Source organism: Lynx canadensis, chromosome X, assembly GCF_007474595.2.
Source record: "Lynx canadensis isolate LIC74 chromosome X, mLynCan4.pri.v2, whole genome shotgun sequence".
Lineage (NCBI taxonomy): Eukaryota > Metazoa > Chordata > Mammalia > Carnivora > Felidae > Lynx > Lynx canadensis.
This window is the reverse complement of record NC_044321.2, coordinates 85,983,894-86,007,891: the sequence shown is the minus strand read 5'-3', so window position 1 is coordinate 86,007,891 and position 23,998 is coordinate 85,983,894. Positions and strand designations below refer to the sequence as shown.

The 23,998-nt window shown below is 41.6% G+C and overlaps 1 protein-coding gene across 3 annotated transcripts in view; it reads left to right on the top strand.

The window, feature by feature from the left end:
• Positions 1 to 23,998, top strand: part of COL4A6 (collagen type IV alpha 6 chain) — a 318,514-nt gene that overhangs the window by 242,456 nt on the left and 52,060 nt on the right. For all 3 annotated transcript variants that reach the window (XM_030305618.1, XM_030305619.1, XM_030305620.1), the window contains exons 6-13: positions 9,211 to 9,327; positions 12,999 to 13,067; positions 14,754 to 14,789; positions 17,886 to 17,948; positions 19,047 to 19,082; positions 19,262 to 19,303; positions 20,320 to 20,412; positions 21,725 to 21,778. In XM_030305618.1, coding sequence (XP_030161478.1) covers positions 9,211 to 9,327; positions 12,999 to 13,067; positions 14,754 to 14,789; positions 17,886 to 17,948; positions 19,047 to 19,082; positions 19,262 to 19,303; positions 20,320 to 20,412; positions 21,725 to 21,778 — 510 coding nt within the window. The remainder of the gene's footprint in view (positions 1 to 9,210; positions 9,328 to 12,998; positions 13,068 to 14,753; positions 14,790 to 17,885; positions 17,949 to 19,046; positions 19,083 to 19,261; positions 19,304 to 20,319; positions 20,413 to 21,724; positions 21,779 to 23,998) is intronic.

Sequence of the window (23,998 nt, the reverse complement as noted above, 5' to 3'; positions counted from 1 at the left end):
AGTTGTCCTTTGCAATTTATGTTTAGCTTTTCTCATGAAGTTAATCTCAAACATTTTCCTTCCTAAAGACTAGTAAATGAACATATCAGATTTATACCTTCAAAGTGAACACACACTCAACAAATGGAAATTTTCCCTTTGAAGTCTGGGCTCTGAGGAACATGGCTTTTCTGGATTACAGCACATCTTCTTATTCTGTGCATTCAGTCCCTTGCGTTTATATAGAAACATGGTTTCCTCCCTCAAAAAGCTACATTCTCTTAGAGAGCTGGCACATATGTATATAAAAGCATTAACTAACACTAGAAAAGGCAAAGTGCCATAAATGCTGTGGTTCTACTGAGAATTGAAAAGTGATTGTGTATTTCATTTTAATGTTGGCAACAACCCTATGAGGTAGTATTATTCATCTCCATTTCACAGATTGTGAAACTGAGACTCAAGCTGGGGAGTGGCAAAGTTGGGATTGGAACACAAACTCAAAATTCAAAACTAACTCAAAACATTATTTAGCTGTCATCTCATGGTATCACCTGGACAGGAAGGGGCTGACAGGTCAAAGTCAAATGTCAGAGGTGAATTCCAGAGAATTTAGCTAAGGTAGGAAAGAGTGAGCAAGTACTCCTGGAATCCTGCAGGTGGAAGATACTAGGAATTCAGGCAAGAAAACTACAGGAATATTGGGGCCCCAGTAAAAATACTGTGGATACCAAGGGATAAGAAGCCAGGCAAAGGTTTTGGTGTCAAACAGAACCAAGGCCCCAGGAGTAAAAATGGTCCCCAATACTGAGCCAGCCTCCTGTCTTGCCTTAATTCATTCCTGTTACCCAGCTGAGAGATAACCTCTAGCAAGTTGGGATGGGACATTATTTTTTCTTCAAATTTTTTATTTAATTTGTTCTTAGTTAACATATAGTGTAATATTGTTTTGGGGAGTAGAATTTAGTGATTCATCATTTACCTATAGCACCCAATGCTCAACATGACAAGTGCCCTCCTTAATATCCATCACTCATTTAGTCCCTCCCCCCTGAGCCTCCCTCTATCAACTCTCAGTTTGTTCTCTATCATACAGAGTCTCTTACGGTTTGTTTCCCTTTCTTTTTTTTCCCCTCCTTCCCACATTTGTTTTGCTCCTTAAATTCCACATGAGTGAAATATATGTTATTTACCCTTCTCTAACTGACTTATTTCACTTAGCATAATACATTCTAGTTCCATCCACATTGTTGCAAATGGCAAGATTTCATTCTTTTTGATGGCTGAGTAATATTCCATTATATACCCCATATTCTTTATCCACTCATCAGTCGATGGACATTTGGGTTCTTTCCATAGTTTGGCTGTTGTTGACAATGCAAAGGGGCACATGTACCCCTTTGAATCTGTATTATCTTTATCCTTTAGATAAATACCTAGTAGTGCAGTTGCTGAATCGTAGGGTAGTTCTATTTTTAACTTTTTGAGGAACCTCCATACTGTTCTCCAGAGTGGCTGCGCCAGTTTGAATTCTGGCTGGGACATTTTAAAGTGGTGATCAGGATTGTAGGAAGAAATAGACAATCCACCTGAAAGGGTTGATTGAAGAGAGTTGCATGAAGGGATGTAGACATGATTCAGGGGAACAACAATGGATTGTAAAGTAACTAGTATCACTTTTGCCACCCCTTGGCCCAAGGGGGAAAGAAAGAATGGTAATACTAAGAACCCTCTCAGGCCTGGACCCATGGAATACTGGCTGCTCAACAACAGCCAAGACTTGTAGAGAAATGTGGCCATTTCCAAAAATATGGCCAGGGAGGGAATGGGGGAAATAAATGACCTGTGCTCTTTCTCTTCCTGTTCTTTGACCTTCTGCTTGTGTCTCCCAGTGGCCAAATAAATACAACTGGGAGACAGAGGGCAAAGGAGTCTAGGTGGTACTGTTCATAAAGGTCAGCTTCCCAAGGCACAGATCTGGGGAAGGTGGAGTGTAGATCTTCAGGGCAAATAAGAATATCCATTTCATTTGGTAATAAAATGTTGATGACTTAGTAAGCTGTCTCAGTTTCCCCAGTGCAGCTAAAAATCATCACCTGAGTCTGGGCAGGCACAGATTACAGCAAGTTTATTGCAAAGATAAATTTATTGCCCATTCTTCTGTTCTTAGCATTCTATGAATCCAGAAGTCTAGACTCATATTTTTGTATCAACAGATGGTCTATCTCCGACAACTATAATAACAATGAAAATGCATCAAAATTCTGTGGGGTATTTTCTCAATAAGAATTTGACAAAAGCTCATTTCCTCTAATAATGTGAAAAGTTGATTTTTGAATACATGGCATGTTTTTGTCAAATTATTAAATATACACACTTCGTGTTAAAAAGTGCATGTGGGAGGGTAGGAGTCTACCTTTTATTGACCCATCTAGATTTCTGTTGTTTCCGGTCATCACTTTGCTCCACCCAGCACACAATCCACTTTTGATAGATTCAAAAAGATAGATTCTCTACAAAAGCAGACTCTATGCACCATGGAAGCTCCACTCTAGAAAATTATTGAATTCTGATCAATTATGTGATTGCTAATTCCCCAAAAACAGCCTCAGTAGCAAGCATGGAGAAGAGGAGACAGATCCCTAACTGGAGCAATAGCCTGATGTATGATGACAAAATAAGATTGGAAGTGTACTTCTTCAGAGACTTGCTTATTTTTTTTAGCAACCATATAGAATTTATTTATTTATTTATTTATTTATTTATTTATTTATTTTTAATATATGAAATTTATTGTCAAATTGGTTTCCATACAACGCCCAGTGCTATTCCCAAAAGATGCCCTCTTCAATGCCCATCACCTACCCTTCCCTCCCTCCCACCCCCCCCCATAAACCCTCAGTTTGTTTTCTGTTTTTAAGAGTCTCTTACGCTTTGGCTCTCTCCCACTCTAACCTCTTTTTTTTTCCTTCCCCTCCCCCATGGGTTTCTGTTAAATTTCTCAGAATCCACATAAGAGTGAAAACATATGGTATCTGTCTTTCTCTGTATGGCTTATTTCACTTAGCATCACACTCTCCAGTTCCATCCACGTTGCTACAAAGGGCCATATTTCATTCTTTTTCATTGCCACGTAGTACTCCATTGTGTATATAAACCACAATTTCTTTATCCATTCATCAGTTGATGGACATTTTAGGCTTTTTCCACAATTTGGTTATTGTTGAGAGTGCTGCTATCAACATTGGGGTACAAGTGCCCCTATGCATCAATACTCCTGTATCTGTTGGGTAAATTCCTAGCAGTGCCACTGCTGAGTCATAGGGTAGGTCTATTTTTAATTGTTTGAGGAACCTCCACAATGTTTTCCAGAGTGGCTGCACCAGTTTGCATTCCCACCAACAGTGCAAGAGGGTTCCCGTTTCTCCACATCCGCTCCATCATCTGTAATCTCCAGATTTGTTAATTTTGGCCACTCTGACTGGCATGAGGTGATATCTGAGTGTGGTTTTTATTTGTATTTCTCTGATGAGGAGCGACGTTGAGCATCTTTTCATGTGTCTCTTGGCCATCCGAATGTCTACTTTAGAGAACTGTCTATTCATGTTTTCTGCCCATTTCTTCACTGGGTTATTTGTTTTTCGGGTGTGGAGTTTGGTGAGCTCTTTATAGATTTTGGATACTAGCCCTTTGTCCGATATGTCATTTGCAAATATCTTTTCCCATTTCGTTGGTTGCCTTTTAGTTTTGTTGGTTGTTTCCTTTGCTGTGCAGAAGCTTTTTATCTTCATAAGGTCCCAGTAGTTCATTTTTGCCTTTAATTCCCTTGCCTTTGGGGATGTGTCAAGTAAGAGATTGCTATGGCTGAGGTCAGAGAGGTCTTTTCCTGCTTTCTCCTCTAGGGTTTTGATGGTTTCCTGTCTCACATTCAGGACCTTTATGCATTTTGAGTATACTTTTGTAAATGGTGTGAGAAAGTGGTCTAGTTTCACTCTTCTGCATGTTGCTGTCCAGTTCTCCCAGCACCATTTGTTAAAGAGACTGTCTTTTTTCCATTGGATGTTCTTTCCTGCTTTGTCAAAGATGAGTTGGCCATACATTTGTGGGTCTAGTTCTGGGGTTTCTATTCTATTCCATTGGTCTGTGTGTCTGTTTTTGTGCCAATACCATGCTGTCTTGATGATGACAGCTTTGTAGTAGAGGCTAAAGTCTGGGATTGTGATGCCTCCTGCTTTGGTCTTCTTCTTCAAAATTACTTTGGCTATTCGGGGCCTTTTGTGGTTCCATATGAATTTTAGGATTGCTTGTTCTAACTTCGAGAAGAATGCTGCTGCAATTTTGATTGGGATTGCATTGAATGTGTAGATAGCTTTGGGTAGTATTGACGTTTTGACAATATTTATTCTTCCAATCCATGAGCACGGAATGTTTTTCCATTTCTTTATATCTTCTTCAATTTCCTTTATAAGCTTTCTATAGTTTTCAGCATACAGATCTTTTACATCTTTGGTTAGATTTATTCCTAGGTATTTTATGCTTCTTGGTGCAATGGTGAATGGGATCAGTTTCTTTATTTGTCTTTCTGTTGCTTCGTTATTAGTGTGTAAGAATGCAACTGATTTCTGTCCATTGATTTTGTAGCCTGCAACTTTGCTGAATTCATGTATCAGTTCTAGCAGACTTTTGGTGGAGTCTATCGGGTTCTCCATGTATATTATCATGTCATCTGCAAATAGTGAAAGCTTGACGTCATCTTTGCCAATTTTGATGCCTTTGATTTCCTTTTGTTGTCTGATTGCTGATGCTAGCACTTCCAACACTATGTTAAACAACAGCGGTGAGAGTGGACATCCTTGTCGTGTTCCAGACCTCAGGGGGAAAGGTCTCAGTTTTTCCCCATTGAGGATGATATTAGCTGTGGGCTTTTCATAAATGGCTTTGATGATGTTTAACTATGTTCCTTCTATCCCGACTTTCTCGAGGGTTTTTACTTAGAAAGGGTGCTGAATTTTGTCAAATGCTTTTTCTGCATCGATTGACATGATCATATGGTTCTTTTCTTTTCTTTTGTTAATGGGATGTATCACGTTGATTGATATGCGAATGTTGAACCAGCCCTGCATCCCAGGAATGAATCCCACTTGATCATGGTGAATAATTCTTTTTATAAGCTGTTGAATTCGATTTGCTAGTATCTTATTGAGAATTTTTGCATCCATATTCATCAGGGATATTGGCTTGTAGTTCTCTATTTTTACTGGGTCTCTGTCTGGTTTAGGAATTAAGTAATACTGGCTTCATAGAGTGAGTCTGGAAGTTTTCCTTCCCTTTCTATTTTTTGGAATAGCTTGAGAAGGATAGGTATTACCTCTGCTTTAAACGTCTGGTAGAACTCCCCTGGGAAGCCATCTGGTCCTGGACTCTTATTTGTGGGGAGATTTTTGATGACTGATTCAATTTCTTCGCTGGTTATGGGTCTGTTCAAGCTTTCTATTTCCTCCTGTTTGAGTTTTGGAAGTGTGTGGGTGTTTAGGAATTTGTCCATTTCTTCAAGGCTGTCCAGTTTGTTGGCATATAATTTTTCATAGTATTCCCTGGTAATTGCTTGTATTTCTGAGGGATTGGTTGTAATAATTCCATTTTCATTCATGATTTTATCTATTTGGGTCATCTCCCTTTTCTTTTGAGAAGCCTGGCTAGAGGTTTATCAATTTTGTTTATTTCTTCTAAAAAACCAACTCTTGGTTTCGTTGATCTCTACAGTTTTTTTTAGATTCTATATTGTTTATTTCTGCTCTGATCTTTATTATTTCTCTTCTTCTGCTGGGTTTAGGCTGCCTTTGCTGTTCTGCTTCTATTTCCTTTAGGTGTGCTGTTAGATTTTGTATTTGGGATTTTTCTTGTTTCTTGAGATAGGCCTGGATTGCAATGTATTTTCCTCTCAGGACTGCCTTCGCTGCATCCCAAAGCGTTTGGATTGTTGTATTTTCATTTTCGTTTGTTTCCATATATTTTTAAATTTCTTCTCTAATTGCCTGGTTGACTCATTCATTCTTTAGTCGGGTGTTCTTTAACCTCCATGCTTTTGGAGGTTTTCCAGACTTTTTCCTGTGTTTGATTTCAAGCTTCATCGCATTGTAGTCCAAAACATGCATGGTATGATCTCAATTCTTGTATACTTATGAAGCGCTATTTTGTGACCCAGTAGGTGATCTATCTTGGAGAATGTTCCATGTGCACTCAAGAAGAAAGTATATTCTATTGCTTTGGGATGCAGAGTTCTAAATATATCTGTCAGCTCCATCTGATCCAATGTCTCATTCAGGGCCCTTGTTTCTTTATTGACCATGTGTCTAGATGATCTATCCATTTTTGTAAGTGGGGTATTAAAGTCCCTTGCAATTACCACATTCTTATCAATAAGGTTGCTTATGTTTGTAATTGTTTTATATATTTTGGGGCCTCCATATTCGGTGCATAGACATTTATAATTGTTAGTTCTTTTTGATGGATAGACCCTGTAATTATTATATAATGCCCTTCTTTATCTCTTGTTACAGCCTTTAATTTAAAGTCTAGTTTGTGTGATATAAGTATGGCTGCTCCAGCTCTCTTTTGATTTCCAGTAGCATGATAAATAGTTCTCCATCCCCTCACTTTCAATCTGAAAGTGTCCTCAGGTCTAAAATGAGTCTCTTGTAGACAGCAAATAGATGGGTCTTGTTTTTTTATTCATTCTGATACCCTATGTCTTTTGGTTGGTGCATTTAGTCCATTTACGTTCAGTATTATTATAGAAAGATATGGGTTTAGAGTCATTGTGATGTCTATAGGTTTCATGCTTGTAGCGATGTCTCTGGTACTTTGTCTCACAGGATCCCCCTTAGGATCTCTTGTAGGGCTGGTTTAATGGCCACGAATTCCTTCAGTTTTTGTTTGTTTGGGAAGACCTTTATCTCTCCTTCTATTCTAAATGACAGACTTGCTGGATAGAGGATTCTCGGCTGCATATTTTTTCTGTTCATCACATTGAAGATCTCCTGCCATTCCTTTCTGGCCTGCCAAGTTTCAGTAGAGAGATCCGTCACGAGTCTTATCGGTCTCCCTTTATATGTTAGAGCACATTTATCCCTAGCTGCTTTCATAATTTTCTCTTTATCCTTGTATTTTGCCAGTTTCACTATGATATGTCGTGCAGAAGATCGATTCAAGTTACGTCTGAAGGGAGTTCTCTGTGCCTCTTGGATTTCAATGCCTTTTTTCCTTCCCCAGATCCGGGAAGTTCTCAGCTATTATTTCTTCACGTCCACCTTCAGCACCTTTCCCTCTGTCTTCCTCCTCTGGAATACCAATTATGCATAGATTATTTCTCTTTAGTGCATCACTTAGTTCTCTAATTTTCCCCTCATACTCCTGGATTTTTTTATCTCTCTTTTTCTCAGCTTCCTCTTTTTCCATAATTTTATCTTCTAGTTCACCTATTCTCTCCTCTGCCTCTTCAATCTGAGCTGTGGTCATCTCCATTTTATTTTGCAGCTCATTAATAGCATTTTTTAGCTCCTCCTGGCTGTTCCTTAGTCCCTTGATGTCTGTAGCAGTAGATTCTCTGCTGTCTTTTATAATGTTTTCAAGTCCAGCGATTAATTTTATGACTATTAATCTAAATTCACTTTCTGTTATATTGTTTAAATCGTTTTTGATCAGTTTGTTAGCTGTCGTTATTTCCTGGTGGTTTTTTTTGAGGGGAATTCTTCGGTTTTGTCATTTCGGGTAGTCCCTGGAGTGGTGCGAAACTGCAGGGCACTTCCCCTGTGCTGTCTTGAGTAACTTGCGTTGGTGAGCAGGGCCGCAGTCAGACCTGATGTCTGCCCCCAGCCCACCCTGGGTCTACAGTCAGACTGGTGTGCACCTTCTCTTCCCCTCTCCTAGGGGCGGGATTCACTGTGGGGTGGCATGGCCCATCTGGTCTACTTGTACACTGCCAGGCTTGTGGTATTAAGGATCTGGCATATTAGGTGGGGTGGATCGGCAAGGTGCACAGGGGCGGGAGGGGCAGGCTCAGCTCGCTTTTCCTTTGGAGACCCGCTTCAGGAGGGGCCCTGCAGCACCGGGAGTGAGTCAGATCCCCCGGAGGGATGGATCCGCAGAAGCACAGCGTTGAGTGTTTGCGTGGTGCAAGCAAGTTCCGTGATGGGAACTGGTTCCCTTTGGGATTTTGGCTGGGGAATGGGCAAGGGAGATGGCGCTGGCAAGTGCCTTTGTTCCCCACCAAGCTGCGCTCTGTCATCTGGGGCTCAACAACTCTCCCTCCCATTGTCCTCCAGCCCTCCTGCTCTCCGAGCACATCTGTTAGCTTATAACCTTCCAGATGTTAAGTCCCGCTTGCTGTCGGAACACACTCCGTCCGGCCCCTCCGCTTTTGCCAGCCAGACTCGGGGGCTCTGCTTGGCCGGCCGGCTGCCCCTCCGCCCCGGCTCCCTCCTGCCAGTCTGTGGAGCATGCACTGCCTCTCCGCCCTTCCTACCCTCTTCCATGGGCCTCTTGTCTATGATTGGCTCCGGAGAATCCGTTCTGCTGGTCTTCTGGCGATTTTCTGGGTTATTTAGGCAGGTGTCGGTGGAATCTAAGTGACCTGCGGGACGCGGTGAGCCCAGGGTCCTCCTACGCTGCCATCTTCCAAGAAGCCTCTGAGACTTGCTTATTTTTCATCAATTAGCTTTTAAGAGAGATGGTGCCGTGGAAACTGCTTCTACTCTTTTGACCAAAAGTCAGCATCATTTCCTAGGCAGAGACATATAAAAGCCCCAGGCTTTTCCAATACAGAAAGCCATGCCAAGCTTCCCAGGCTCCAGTCTGTTCTGAGGAGTCCCAAGGCCTGGCATGATTCCCTGATGGTAGCACTTCAGCTGCCAACCAGCTGAGCCCCATCTTAGTACATCTTTGTACCCAGGAAAGATGAAGTTGTAGCATCCTGTGTCTCATCTCTTCAGGCTTGATTTCTTTAGTTTCAGCATGGGTCCCATTACAGCATGGATCCTTTGGGGAGGGGTAATACTGAGCTACATATACCTGAGTGTAAAGGAAAGCTATAAGAGTGTAGCTCTCACAGAGCTAAGGGAGTGGACAAGGAGCCAGAGTTTGGCAGCATACTTGGTTTCTCTTACTGTGGAGCTTGTCAGAGTAGCTAAGAGTCCTGTGGCTGACTTGATCCCTTCTTTTCTCTTTGAACAGGGCCACCCAGGACAGCCAGGGCCCAGAGGCCCACCTGGCCTGGATGGCTGTAATGGAACTCAAGGAGATGTTGGATATCCAGGCCCCGATGGCTATCCTGGGCTTCTTGGACCACCCGTACGTTGCCAGATCTTTGAACATTATTTCAAATGGCTTTCTTTGCCTCCAAGTGTGCCCCTTTTCTGCTTTTATGGAGATGTCATTAAGCATCTGTAGGGCAACCACTGCAACCCCTTGTTCAATGCAGGAGTCTATGCTGGCAGCACAACATTAAAAAGTGTAAAGAAGAATATCAGTTGCAGGGGGTGTACACATGCTCCACTACTTAGAGTTTTTTTTTTTTTTAATTATCCTTTTAGAGTTGGAAAGATTGCAAAAAGACTGTAGTAAATTTCAGAGCAAAGTACACACTTGGGCTATTTGACATGTTCCCACATCACATACTTGGAGGGCTTACGTGGGATCATGGAAGCTCTAATAATGACCCAAAGGGTTTGGCAAGCTTGGTCTAGACCAGTGATTCTTAACCAGGGGTGATTCCCCACACCAAGGGGCATTTTCCAGTTATTATTGGCATTTTTGGTTGTCACAACTGGGAGCATTCTACTAGCACAGGTAAGCTACCCCCAACATCAAGGAATCATCTGTCACAGTCAATAGTGATAAATAATTGAGAAATTCTACTCTACACTGACACAGTTTTCCCCCTTCCCCCCACACTCTCATAACCCTTCATTCTGGGATTGATATGGCATTCATTACATCCTGAGGTCACCACTTTTGTTTAATTTTATTCATAAGATAGAGCTCAATTTTTGGATCTAAATGATCTCTAATAGGTGCAATGCCCTTGTAAAGCTACTTTTATAAGTGACTGGAAAGAGAAGAATAACACATTCAAGCCCATCATCAACCTTACTTGAAATAATCTAAGCAACTAAGGGTACTGATGTGATATATCTAGCTAGAAATCATACTATTAGATTCCATAGCTACATGAATTAATTGGCATTTTTTTCAGTGTGTCTTATTCCAATGCTATCTCATGTATTTTTTGTTATTAAAGTATAATTGATGTATAATATTATATTAGTTTCAGGTGTACAACATAATGACTTGATATTTGTACACATTACAAAATGATCACTGCAGTAAGTCTAGTTACCAGCTGTCACCATACAGAGTGACAATTTTTTTTTTTCTTATGATGAGAACCTTCAAGGTCTACTTTCTCAGCAACTTTCAGGTATGCAGTAAAATATTATTTACTATAGGAGCACCTGGCTGGCTTAGTCAGTGCAACATGAGACTCTTGATCTTGGGGTTGTAAGTTCAAGCCCCACATTGGATGTAGAGATTACTTAAAAATAAAATCTTTAGGGGCACCTGGCTGGCTCAGTTGGTTAAGCATCCAACTCTTGATTTTGGCTCAGGTCATGATCTCATTGTTCATGAGACTGAGCCCTGCATTGGGCTCTGTGCTGAGAGTGCAGAGCCTGCTTGGGATTCTCTCTCTTCCTCTCTCTCTGCCCATTCCCCACTTGTGCACATACTCTCTTTCTCAAAATAAATAAATATACTCTTAAAATAATAATAATAATAGAATAAAATGTTTTTAAAAATTATTTACTATAGTCACCATGCTGTACATGACATCCCCATGACTTACTTATTTTGTAACTGGAAGTTTGTATCTATTGATCCCCTTCACCCATTTTGCCTATCCCCTTACCAATCTCCCCTCTGCAACCACCAATCTGTTCTCTGTATCTGAGATTTGTTTTGTTTTGTTTGTTTTGTTTTTGTTTTTGATTCTACAAATAAGTGAAATCATATGGTATTTGTCTTTCTCTGTCTGACTTATTTCACTTAGCATAATATCCTCAAGGTCCATCCATGTTGTTGCAAATGACAAAAATTCATTCTTTTATAGCTGAATAGTATTCCAGTGTGTGTGTGTGTGTGTGTGTGTGTGTGTGTGTCACATCTTCTTTATCCCTTCATCCATTGTTGGACACTTAGGTTATTTCCATGCCTGGGTATTTATACCAAGAAAACAAAAACAATAATTCAAAAAGGTATATGCACCCAATGTTCATTGAAGCATTATGTAACTAGCATTTTATTGGAAAAGCAGCACCATTGCCTTCAGTGACCAAGTTGTGGGTGTGGGTATACATGTAAGAAAGTGAGATAGACAAAGCACAAGCCTCAGATTGTCATAAAGGACCTTGACATCTAAAGACCAAACCAATATGTAGTGGGGGTGGGGAATGGAGAAAGATGTATTACCAACATAGAACCAGCTGTTTGAGTCACAAAGGCCTCCAAACACTGCCATGGCAACAGAAGAGAACAAATCACATCTGTGTTAAGAGAATGGAAATCCAGCAAAGTAAGTAAATGTTGCCCCCAAGAGGGAGAAAAGAAATATTTAGATAATAAACATCCCCTGACAGCCAAAAGGACAAGGTTAAAACCTAATCCTGTCCCTAAGCTTCCCCTTAAGCCTAAATAGGAACTTGGGCTTATATTTTACTAAGCTGAACCTTAATAACCATGCTGAAACTCCAGTGGCTATTCTTTCAAGCTTCTTTGATAAAAGTAGTTTCCATAAGAATAAGGGGAACAGGAAATGTTAAGAAGGAAGCTGGTTTGGGGCGCCTGGGTGGCGCAGTCGGTTAAGCGTCTGACTTCAGCCAGGTCACGATCTCGCGGTCCGTGAGTTCGAGCCCCGCGTCAGGCTCTGGGCTGATGGCTCAGAGCCTGGAGCCTGTTTCCGATTCTGTGTCTCCTTCTCTCTCTGCCCCTCCCCCGTTCATGCTCTGTCTCTCTCTGTCCCAAAAATGAATAAACGTTGAAAAAAAAAATTTTAAAAAAAAGAAGGAAGCTGGTTTGTTTTTCAGAGACCATTTGTTTTTCTAACATACCTATGATCCTTGAGCTCAAGGGATCCATAATTCAGGCAATTCTTCAGTCCGCAGAGCTTAGTCCTACTCCCAATACTAACTGGGAAGTCCCCTGACTTCCCCTTAGCTATAGGGATATTGATTTTCCCCAGGAGGGCAACATTTAGCAGACATTAGCCAGCATCTGCCAGTGAGACAGTAAAAAGCCTGGTTGACAGACAGGTTGGGTATACTTTGAACTGTTTTCCGTGTTAATAGTGAGGCACACCAGACTCTTAGATGGGTGTTGAAACTGAGGTCTTATGGTAGAAACACAGGATGGAGATGATTTTGTAGAGATCTCTTAAACCAGAGGTTTGCAAACTGGCCCATGTGACCCTTGGCCTGTGTCTTGGTTTTACAGTTTTAAAAGTGTGTGCAGAAAAAAGAGAAGAAGCCTATAAGGCAGAGCCCAGATATAGCCCACACAGTCCAAATTACTTACTCTCTGGCTCTTTACAGAAGTTCTTCAACCTTTGTCCTAGACAAAGGCCCTGTCAGAGACAAATCTATGAGGGGTGGAGCAGATGAGCTATAAGCTTATGAATGACATGCGCATTATATGTGGACGTTCAGATCAGTGTTCTGAAGAGAGTCAAAGTGTCTTACTTTCTAATCCCTTTATAGACTTCGGACTCAGGATTTGGGGAAGCAGGTATACAGCTTTGAGACACAACACCTGTTTTGAGGATGCACTTTTTGTCCCTTAGCACAGCCATAGAATAAACCACATAATTTTACACTCTTGCCGTTGCATCCCCTAGGTGATCAGGTCATATCGTTAACAAAGCTGTGTGTGTTTGTGTGCATTTCCTCACAAGTTTTTCTTATTTTACTCAGGGGCTTCCTGGCCAGAAAGGCTCTAAAGGGGAACCTGTCCTTGCCCAAAGTAGTTTCAAAGGAATAAAGGTAAGAGCCTCTAAGGCAGACCGCTAACTAGGCTGGCTATAAGCTGAGCTTCCTGGGATTGGGCCCCACCTCCAATAAAAACATTTCCAGAACTAGCATCTGTGTCTCTAAGGAGCAGACCAAGCTAGATTTAAAAGGGATCTGGAGCTTTTTGTGGTGGAAACACTGACAGAAATGTTTGCAACCATACCATCAAAGAGATTTGCTTTGTAAGATCTAGACCAAAAATAGGAGACAGATCGGCAAACAAACGGTTTGCATGGGTATCATTTTCTTTGACAAGCCAAGACATTTCCTGGAGACAGATACTTTTTGTCTACTCTGCAATCCTTGATGTCTGCATGCCTTGGTATGAAGCCATGCATATCTCTGCCCATCTCAGCATGGCCACCAGCCCAGGATCCTGGCCCCGCCCTTTTCTGTACCTGCACACCAGCCCATCCCTAGCTGGGCCCCTGGCTGTCTGCAAAAATTGCCCATCAACTCTGCAGCTGGCTGGAAAACTTTCATCTCTTCCTAGAATTGACAAGAACCTTCTGTATTCTTGTGACTGTACTCTTGATGTATGCTACCTGGTATCCTGTGGGCCCCTCAGTAAACTCTGGTGCCAAATGATTGACCCTATTCCCTTGCAGAGTAGGAGGTGAGCTCATCATTTCCCTGGTAGCAGATGGGTATCTATGTGCCCAACATATGAAGGGAAGATGCACACATGTTCACTCAGCTGAAGATGGCACCTTCCTGTCTTCCATCCGTGCACAGAATCAGGAACATTAGACATCATTTTGGAAGGCAGTGATTGGGGTGGGTGGCCGAGAACTGGAGAAGGCACAGGGTTTGGGCTCTTGGCTTAGGTTCCACAGCAGAAGAGAGAATGGTAGACTTGGAAAGGACCTCATGATTGTTAGATTCATGTTGCTCATTTTACGGATAGAAAAACTGAGGTACACTGAGGCTGTGTGACTTCCTCAGACTCACATAGCTAGTTTACCGAAGAGCTAAAACCCAGGCAGTGCTCTTTCTGTGCTGCAGAGAGCTGATTTTTGACTGTACGCCAAATGGGGTAAGACTAGCAGGTGTCAAAAAATGGCCATTGTCATAGCAAGCACTGATTAAATGGTTTTGCCAAAAATCAAAGAGACCCTGGACCCAGTGGAATACAGCAATTTCCACAAGATGGTTATATTACAGATTCATACAGTGACTTAAGATGCTGCAAAGTAATTAAAACGTAATCAGAGACTGTATGCTCTGTTGATTCTCCCTTGAAATGTCTGATTTGCATTGTATACATATGGGCACAGATTCTCTGGGGATGAAGGCACACGGGAAGGTAGCTTTGCTTTCTTCCAGAAAGAGCAGGAAAATCACCAGCCCACAGAAGCCGTTTCTAATTGATAAGTTCCTAGCAAAGGTGAAAATTAATTAATCCAAGTAAAATATTAAACCCTGTTCAACCAAGGCTATAATATTTGTCTTCTAGAGTCTGGATTTTTCTTAGGAAAAAAAAGTAAGTGGCTGAATATGTCCAATTCATGCATTATTTAAAACACAAGACCTTGACAGAGGAGGCCCAAGCATCAGCAGTGTTGTGTTTCTGCCCGTGAAGTGTGGGTTAGTTATCTATGAAATAATACCACAGCTCTAATGGATCTCTTCAGTGTCCTGCCTTTGTCTGTTTTTCAGGGGGAGCCTGGACTGCCTGGACTGGACGGAATCACTGTAAGTTGTTAGATATGTGTGGAGCTCTCAATGTTGACTCAATAGCTAGTGCTGGTCCCTTTGCATTCTTTATGGTATTCAAAGGTCTTTGGAGACATTCTCAAGGAAAATCCAGACAGTTGAGGTAGAGCGGATCACACTGTTGACATTTTCCAGGTGAGAACATTCTGAGAGAGTAGACCATCCCCCTCAAGTTAACACGACAGGCAAGCTTTCAACCCTTTAGGCCAGGGACCTGCAAACTCCCTGAGATGTATTAGGAAAGAATTTTGCCTTTCATTCAGCAACTGTTTACTGTTTTCTGTGTGTGTCAACTGTTGTGGGTAAAACAAAACAAGTATAACATTCTTCTTTAGAAGCTATTCCACATAGGGGTGCCTGGGTGGCTCAGTCGGTTAAGCATCTGACTTCGGCTCAGGTCATGTTCTTGGGGTTCACGAGTTTGAGCCCCGCATCAGGCTCCATGCTGACAGCCTAGAGCCTGGAGGCTGCTTCGGATTCTGTGTCTCCCTTTCTCTCTGTCCCCCCACCCTACTCATGCTCTGTCTCGCTCTCTCTCTCCAAACTAAAGAAACATTTTAAAAAATATAGAAGCTATTCCATATAGAAATTCCTTTCAGGGACTTTTAATAAAATAGGGAGTCCATGAGGAGCCATGAGTTGTATTAATAAGAGCTTTCTACTTCCTTGAATTGCCACATTGTCATTGCTTTCCTTTGAAGTGGCTTAAGAAAAGCCACATCTTTCTTTCTTCTTTCCTATATGAGGGTTCCTTCCTTTCTTCTTTTCATTCGAGAACAGGTATTGAGCTCCCACTAGCAGCAAAGTGCTAGGAGTGATCCCTGAGACAGTGTAGACATGATCTTTGCCCATGCCCAACCTACCCCATCCCCCACACACCCAGATGTGAAAAACTAGTAGGACTGGGGCATAAGAATTCCACAACAGCTTTGAGAAAGAGATGCTGTCCACCTAAAGATACATCATGGGGGACTTCACATCTTCATATCTAAGACAAAGAAGGTAGCCTCATAGAAGTGTGGGTAATGTTTAGGCTGGCTGGCAATGGGAGGAAACTTCCTAAACAGAGAGAGCAGTGTGAGAAGAGGTAGGTAGGCAGGAAACGGGATGCAATACAAGCACACATGCAAAACAGAGGTGAAGTAAAGATCAAGCACACACAGATCCCCTAGTGCCAAACAGCACTGGCTTAGATGGTGTTGGTGTGTTAACTACATTTGTACAATCACATCCAGTGTGGTAGCTGCATAGGTCTTCTTAGGAATTCATTTCTCTGTCCACAAAGGTAAAGTGTTCGCCTACATACACAGGCATGATAAATACATCACTTAGATTTGGGGAGGATGGTTTGGTGGCTGAATAAGAGATTTGTGGTCAGTAAGGAGACCACAGGTTATTAATTTTATCAAGGCAATGTTCTATTTCCTGGGGAACCTCTGAACCCCTACTTTCTCTTGACTTCACTTAGCCCCTCCATCCCTTACATATCACCTTATTACCATCCCCAGCTTTAATTGAGCCATACTTTGCCCCATGCCGTCTTTCTCTTCAGATTTTGTTGTCTGCCTTGTAATATTGTTGTTATCAATTCAGTTCCATGTATTTTCTTGTTTCTCTTCTGTTTTTTCCTTTGACCCACGGAAATGTGGGAGTTTAATTTCTCGGTATTTGGCAACTTCCCAGCTATCTTTACATGGCTGATTTCTAGTTTGGTGTCATTGCACTTAGAGTGAACACTTCGTATGATTTAAATCCTTTTAAATCTGTTGACATTTGTTTCATGGCTCAGCATATGAAACAATCTTGGTGAATGTGCCATATGCACTTAGAGTATGTGTTCAAGCTATTTTGGGGTATAGCAATCTAAAAAATGTCCATTAGGTCATTAGGTAGCTGACAATGCTATTTCAATCTACTGGGTCCTTACTGGGTTTGTTTGTTTGTTTGTTTGTTTGTTTGTTTTGGGGGTTTTTGTTTGGTTTGGTTTGCTCTAGTTCTGTTTATTACTGAGGAAGGGATGTTAAAATTCTCCAGATATCTTTTCAGATTTGTTTATTTCTCCATGCAGTTCTGCCAGATTTTGCTACATGCCTTTTGAAGCTGTGCTATTAGATGCATATACATCTAAGATTATTATGTGTTCTTGATCAATTGACCTAGTTTACCATTGCAAAATGTCCCCTCTTTATCTCTGGTAATATTCTTTGTCCCGAAGTCTACTTTATTTTATATTGACATAACTGTTTTCATGTTCTTTTTAAGTTTTTTTTACATCACTTTAATATAAAAATTGTCAAATATTGAGCAAAGATGAATGAATTTTGCAGTGAACATCCATACCATTAATATTTTACTATACTTGCTTTATCCCACGTCAATCTAGCTATCCATCCTTATCCATCCATCAATCCATCTTATTGTCAATGCATTTCAAAGTAAACTGCAGACAATAGTACTCTTACCCCTAAATGCTACAGCATGCCTATCATTACCTAGGCTTCAAAATGTGTTTGCATCTTTTCTTTTTATGTAAAATTTACATACAATGAAATACACAAATCTTAAATGTATACTTGCTGAGTTCTGACAAATATATACTCCTATGTAACCCAAAGCCATCTTAAGGTATAGAACATTGTCATCACCTCAGAAAGTTTCCTTCTGCTCCTTCCCAGTCAATTCCTGCCTCCACCCAAAGGAAACCACTGTTTTGATTTCTCTCCATCATAGTTCAGTTTTTCCCATTCTAGAACTTTATATAAAGGGAATGATATAATATATAGGCTTTGGGAGTCTGGGCTTCTTTCACTTAGCACAATGCTTTTGATATTTATCCACATTGTATCATATATCAGTAGGTTGTTGCTTTTTATGGTGAGCATTTATTCCACTGTATAGATGCATCACAGTTATTTATCAGTCCTTGTATCAATGGACACCTGGGACATTTCCAATTTTTTTACTATGAATAAAGTTCCCGTGAACATTCTTGTGCAATTCTTGTGGACACATATTTCCAATTTTCTCCAGAAACTGTCCTCTTTTTGACCTTGGGGTAAAAACTTGTGTCTTCAGGGCCCACAGGGAGCACCCGGACCTCCAGGAGCTGTAGGACCCATGGGACCACCAGGATTGCAAGTAAGACCAACCTAAATCTACCCATGTGATCACAGTATTCACAGGGATGCTTCCCCGCCAAGGCCATGGATTAAATAGAAGACTATATAGGCTCTCCTAGTGGAAATTATCCAGCCTATATAGGCTCTCCTCCTCCTTCCATTCTTGGAGGATTAACGTGAAGCATGCTTCTGTAAGGAGCTATTTGTTGTCTCTATCAGGGTCTTTCTGCCTATCCACTGTGTGCTTCCAAAGCCTCCTACTCTAGCTGAACCTAAAGTATGGCCCAGGAGCATAACTGGCACATCTGTTGCCCGTTTCCACTCCCCTCACTCATGATAGACCTTGCCAATTACTCACATGATCACCACCATCACTCACCCTGGTCACAAAAGAAGCTTCAAAATCCTTCTCCACACTGCAGCTTGGACAGTGCTACCTACTTACCTGTCTTTCTGATACCAAACCTGTTTGCCTTCACTGGTATAGAAAAAGCATATAGCCAGTTATCCATGTGGTTCTGGGAAAGGCCCATCCCCAGATTGTTCTTTCTCCACAGTGCATGAAATCTCACCACTGATTACTTTGGTTTAGCTTCACCAAAAGCCATTATTTTTAAATTTCTGGCCATTTGGGAGGAATTATGCACGAGTCTTTACCACCTTAGCATAAATATGATTATCAGGCCAATTTGGGAGATTTCAAAGGAGATTAAAAAAAAAAAAAAAAGAACCATGGGAGAAGGAGCTAGAATCTGCTCCACTAAAGCCAGAATATACTGTGAGGAGGAGGGGCACCTGGGTGGCTCAGTCGGTTAAACCTCCAACTTCAGCTCAGGCCATGATCTCGCAGCTTGTGAGTTCAAGCCCTGCATCAGGCTCTGTGCTGACAGCTTAGAGCCCGGACCCTCCTTCAAATTCTGTTTCCACCTCTCTCTGTACCACCCCTGGTTGTACATTCTCTCTCTCTCTCTCTCTCTCTCTCTCTCTCTAATATAAATAAACATCAAAAAAAAAAAAGAATATACTGTGGGGGCCTCATCTCTAGTGACTCCCAACATGCTCAGACTCTTTTTGCCTGAAACTAACAAGTGCTCTTTCCTTCCATTTTTTAATATAGGGTCCTCCAGGTCCTCCCGGTTTCCCTGGTCCTGATGTAAGTATACTTTGTCTTGGGGCATTTGGCCTCCTACCACTAAGTACTCTAGTTTCCCCAGAGATATTCTGGTTTGGTTAAACACACTTTCTGGTAAAAAAGAATGCATTCCAATTTAAGTTCCTAGAGCTTGTTTAGTAATTGATTTTGTTTTTCCTCCCTGCAACCCTGTGCCCCAGGGGAATATGGGGTTAGGTTTCCAAGGAGAGAAAGGAGTCAAGGTAAATAGATTTTGGAAAATACAATGTGCATTCCATATGCTCCAAGAAACATCTCTGGCTGCACACATGTGCCTGCTTGTGTTTTAAGGGGATTTGGACTTTTGCCTTGGGAAATGAGCATTTCCCACTCCACATGGATCCTCTGATGGGATCTGTGGAGGGCTGCATGTGCACATGCTACACATACGTTCCTGTGGTCTTTTTCCTTCAAAATATTGTAGTCTTCCTGCTTCCTACTTGTGAAGTGTGTATATCTTACAAACATACTCTCTTGAAATAGATTCCATCTTCCTTCCACCTGGGTATTTCCCTGGTATTTTGTATATTGTCTCACCTTCTCTTTCCTTTCCTTTGCTTCCCCTCTTCCCTCCATCCTTCCTCTTCCTCCTCCTTCTTCTCCTCCCGTCTCCCTTTCTATCCCCTCTTTCTCTCCTCCTTAACCTCTCTTTCACCACTCTCTTCTATCCCCCTTCCCTCATTCTCCTGTTTCCTTCTGCACAAACTGGACAGTGATTTGGGAGCCTCAAGGGAGACTGGAGCTTGTCCTCTCCACCCTTCATGGCTGCCTCTTGTAGATTGCACTGCCTTCAAGGAGCAAATACAGCCTCCAGTGTTCCAACACAGACTGCCTCTGCTTGTGCTGTTGGCAAGGACTAGACCAGTTATAGTCCAATCACCATTGCTGAGAGGTGGCCATTCACCTTGCTCAAAACGCTTTTTTGCTCTCTTCTAAACACCCTTTGATGCATGACCATAGCAACCATAAACTTGTGGTTTCCTTTCATTCATCTTGCTTCTTCCCTCTGCAGTGCTGGTACAAAATGCATTTGTTCAGGCTTATACTTCTTCCCATCCCTTGGCACTGATAGTTTTGTTGCCTCACTGATGCAAGGGTGAGGGTAAAGAGGCCAAAGTAATGGAGAGCTTATTTGTGAATTACATCCAGAGGACAAACCTAGCCTCTGAAGTGGTCCGTGTGGTTTCTGCTTTGCTTAACATTCCCTTTGATCTTACAGGGGGATGTTGGCCTCCCAGGCCCTGCAGGACCCCCACCATCTACTGGAGAACTGGAATTTATGGGATTTCCCAAAGGGAAGAAAGGATCCAAGGTAATGAATATTTAAGCCCAGGAAATGTTAATAATCCTTTTCCTATTAATACCAAAGTTCAACTCTAATAACGAGGCTATATTGGAAAGATATTCTGGGTAATGCTTTTTTGTTTGGAAGTGAGGGTAAAGCCTTCTTTGTTTTGTCCCTTGCAAAAAGCTCTGTAAAATGTCTGTGTGTTGGTGTGTGGCTATGAGTGGGCCTGGGCTCCTGAGTATTTATTTAAGTCCTATTTTCTGTGTTTTGCTTTTTCAAATTCAATTATCAAGATGCTGAATAACTTAAAACAAACATTAAATAATTGGGTTTTTTCGTCCTAACTCCCAACCCTCTCAATACTTATGTTGTCCCCAAAGCACTATGACAGAACACATAAGGTATAAATGGTTGCTTTTAAATTATCTTTTTAAAGAAGTTATTTGCCCTCAAAACCTGACCTTACAAATAGAATATACTGTCACTAAGAGGCAGTAGATGCCCTAATTCACCTGATCTGAACTACCAAGGCTAAAGCTGTTAGACCTGTTTAACTGAGATATGTTATAATCTCTATTTCGATGTGAGTGGGTGTGTATTTGAATGCCTGTATGCTGTTAAGGTATGCAGGTATCTTTCAGTAACCTGCATTTCCTTCCTTCCTTCCTTCCTCCCTGGGGTTCCCTTAAGTTTTGTGACTCTGCTCCTGTGGTCAAGGGGCCCAGTCAAGGGAAGGTGCTTACTTCCATGTCTTTAATTTTGTCTTTGAGAAAGCAATAGCTCCAGGCCCTCTTCAGGTTTACAGAAAGCAATAATTAATTTGGGAACACTTTGGGAACATATGAAAGATCACCTGCCTCCCTGATCATTCCCAAACCTTAGGGAGCCCTTTCATGGCACAAATAAGTAAATTAGCATATCAGGGAAAGACAAATTAGAGTGTTATGGGTCCCTATCCAAACTGTAGTTGTTACTTTTTTCTCCAAACCATTGATTTCTTTGCAACCTATAATTTGTAACAGCAAATCACACTGAACAGCTCTTCCACTAGGAAGATAACAGATGACTGTCTTTTCTGTCTCCCAATTAGCCTCAACATTTGAGATTCTGTTTTAGACAGTTTCCATTCCCTGCCGTGGGCCTTGGTCCTTCCCACACCACAAGGGCTCCCTAAGCTGATATCCTGCCACAGTTATTAGTTGGGAATCCTGGGGAATTTACACCACCTGATACCCCATTTGTTCCCCACTGCTCATCCCATGCAGCTCAATGGAGCCATGTCCTTTGTGTTCACTGTTTCCTGCTGTTACTCACTAATCTTTGGTTGATATTTCAGGGTGAACCAGGGCTTCCAGGTTTACCAGGAATAAGTGGCCCTCCAGGTCTCCTGGTAAGTCTCCCTGTTTGGTCAACATGCATTTAAGGACCTGATTGGACAAGAACTATAGCAATAGAAGGCTAACAGGAAGACCTCTTCCTGTGGTTGTTGTAGACAATTCTATCATCTTCATTGTTAGAAGGCATTTAAGGAAATATTCTTGTTTCTCAAACCTATGGAGACATTAGCATGGTTCTTCATGAAGCCATAGATCTTAGCAGTTATTAGCTCAAGCTCTAGAATTAAAACAGACCTAGGCTTGACTTTTGGTCTCACTAATTTCTACCTTTGTGAACTTGGACAATTTTCTTAACTTATCTGACTTCCAGTTTCCCTCAAAAAATGGGGGGGGGGGGTGATAATGGTGTAGTTATGAGGATTATGTGAGATAAATGCATGGCACATATCAATTGTTCAGTAAATGGTAGTTACTCTTAGTAGCCCTATCTTCACTCCACTATCTGCCCTTATACCTTAGAGTCTTGTGAACTTGGACAATTTTCTTAACTTATCTGAGTTCCAGTTTCCCTCAAAAAACGGGGGGGGGGGGTGATAATGGTGTAGTTATGAGGATTATGTGAGATAAATGCTTGGCACATATCAATTGTTCAGTAAATGGTAGTTACTCTTAGTAGCCCTATCTTCACTCCACTATCTGCCCTTATACCTTAGAGTCTTTCCCTCAACTTATACCTTTTGAGGGGCCCTATGTTCCAGGCATTCTGCTAGACAATAGTAAATAACAGTCAAATAAGTAAAAGTCCTTGTCCTTGAGGAGAGTACATTCTAATGGGGGAGCGAGGGAGGATACAGACACTAAACAAGTAAACAAATGTATCAAGGACAAGTTCATATAGTAGCAAGTGATACATAGAAGATAATAAAAAAGGGTAAAGTGATGGAATGTGGATTGAGAAAAGGGGTGGGCTACTTTGGGCAGAGTGGTCATGAAGGGCCTTTCTGAGGAAGTGAACATTATGGAGAAGTGAGTCAATGAAGATCAGCAAGAGTGTTTTTGGTAAGTGCCAAGACCCTGAGGTTGGCAAAACTTCACTGCTTGTGAGGAACAGCAAAAAAGTGAGTGTGTGGAACAGAGTCAGCAAAGGCAAGAACCAGGAAGATAGGCAAGAACCAGGGAGATAGGCAAGAGCCAGACCCTTTGTAGGTCGAATGTGGCTTTTGTGTTAAATGAAATAGGAAGCCATCAGAAGGCTCTGACTTACATTAAAAAAATTTTTTTCAATGTATATTTATTTTTGACAGAGAGAGACAGAGCATGAGTGGGGGAGGGGCAGAGAGAAAAGGAGACACAGAATCCAAAGCAGGCTCCAGGCCCTGAGCTATCAGGACAGGCCCTGAGCTATCAGAACAGAACCCAACACAGGGCTCGAACTCACAGACTGCAAGAGCATGACCCAAGCCAATGTCAGAGGCTTAACTGACTGAGCCACCCAGGCGCCCTGGCTCTGACTTACATTTTAAAGATCACTCTGACAGGGGTGGGGGTGGGGTGTGGAGGATGAGGGGAGGCTGAGGCAGCAAATAGAGGCTACTGCACCAATCCAGGGGAAAGGTGGTAGTAGTTTACACTAGGATGATAGCAATGAAAATGGAGAGAAGTGCATGGATTCGAAATGTAAAAAGTGTAGACTTGTTATTATGGGACATTTTAAACATACACCAAGTGGAGAAAATGGTATAATGATCCTCCCTTGTACTAGTCACTCAGCTTCAATATTTAGCAACTCGGCCAATCTGAAGCAAGTAAGAGACATATCATTTCAACATAAATAGTTCAGCATTTCTAAGAGAGAGGAACTTTTTAAAAACATAGTTACAACATCATCAATGCTAATCAATTATCAGTAATTACTTTATGTCAGTTAAGTCAGAATTCAGATTTATGATTATCTCATAAATACATATTTTTTATACTTGCCCTGTTAGAGTCAGAATCCAACGAGGCCCACACATCACATGTGGTTGATATGTCTCTTAAATTGTGAGATGTGTTTTGAAGAAGGAGTTGACAAGATGTTCATGGATTGGGTGTAGGGGTCAGGAGGAAAATGGATGAATTCAAGATGATCAGGCCTGCCTCTGCTTGAAGTGGGGATAGATGACTCCAGAGTTTCCCTACGGTTCTTTAAAATGCTTCTATGATGGCCTGTAGAAGCACAGGGGCACAGAGAATCATCTGTCCTATGTCCTTGATCTTAATCAGTTCAATGT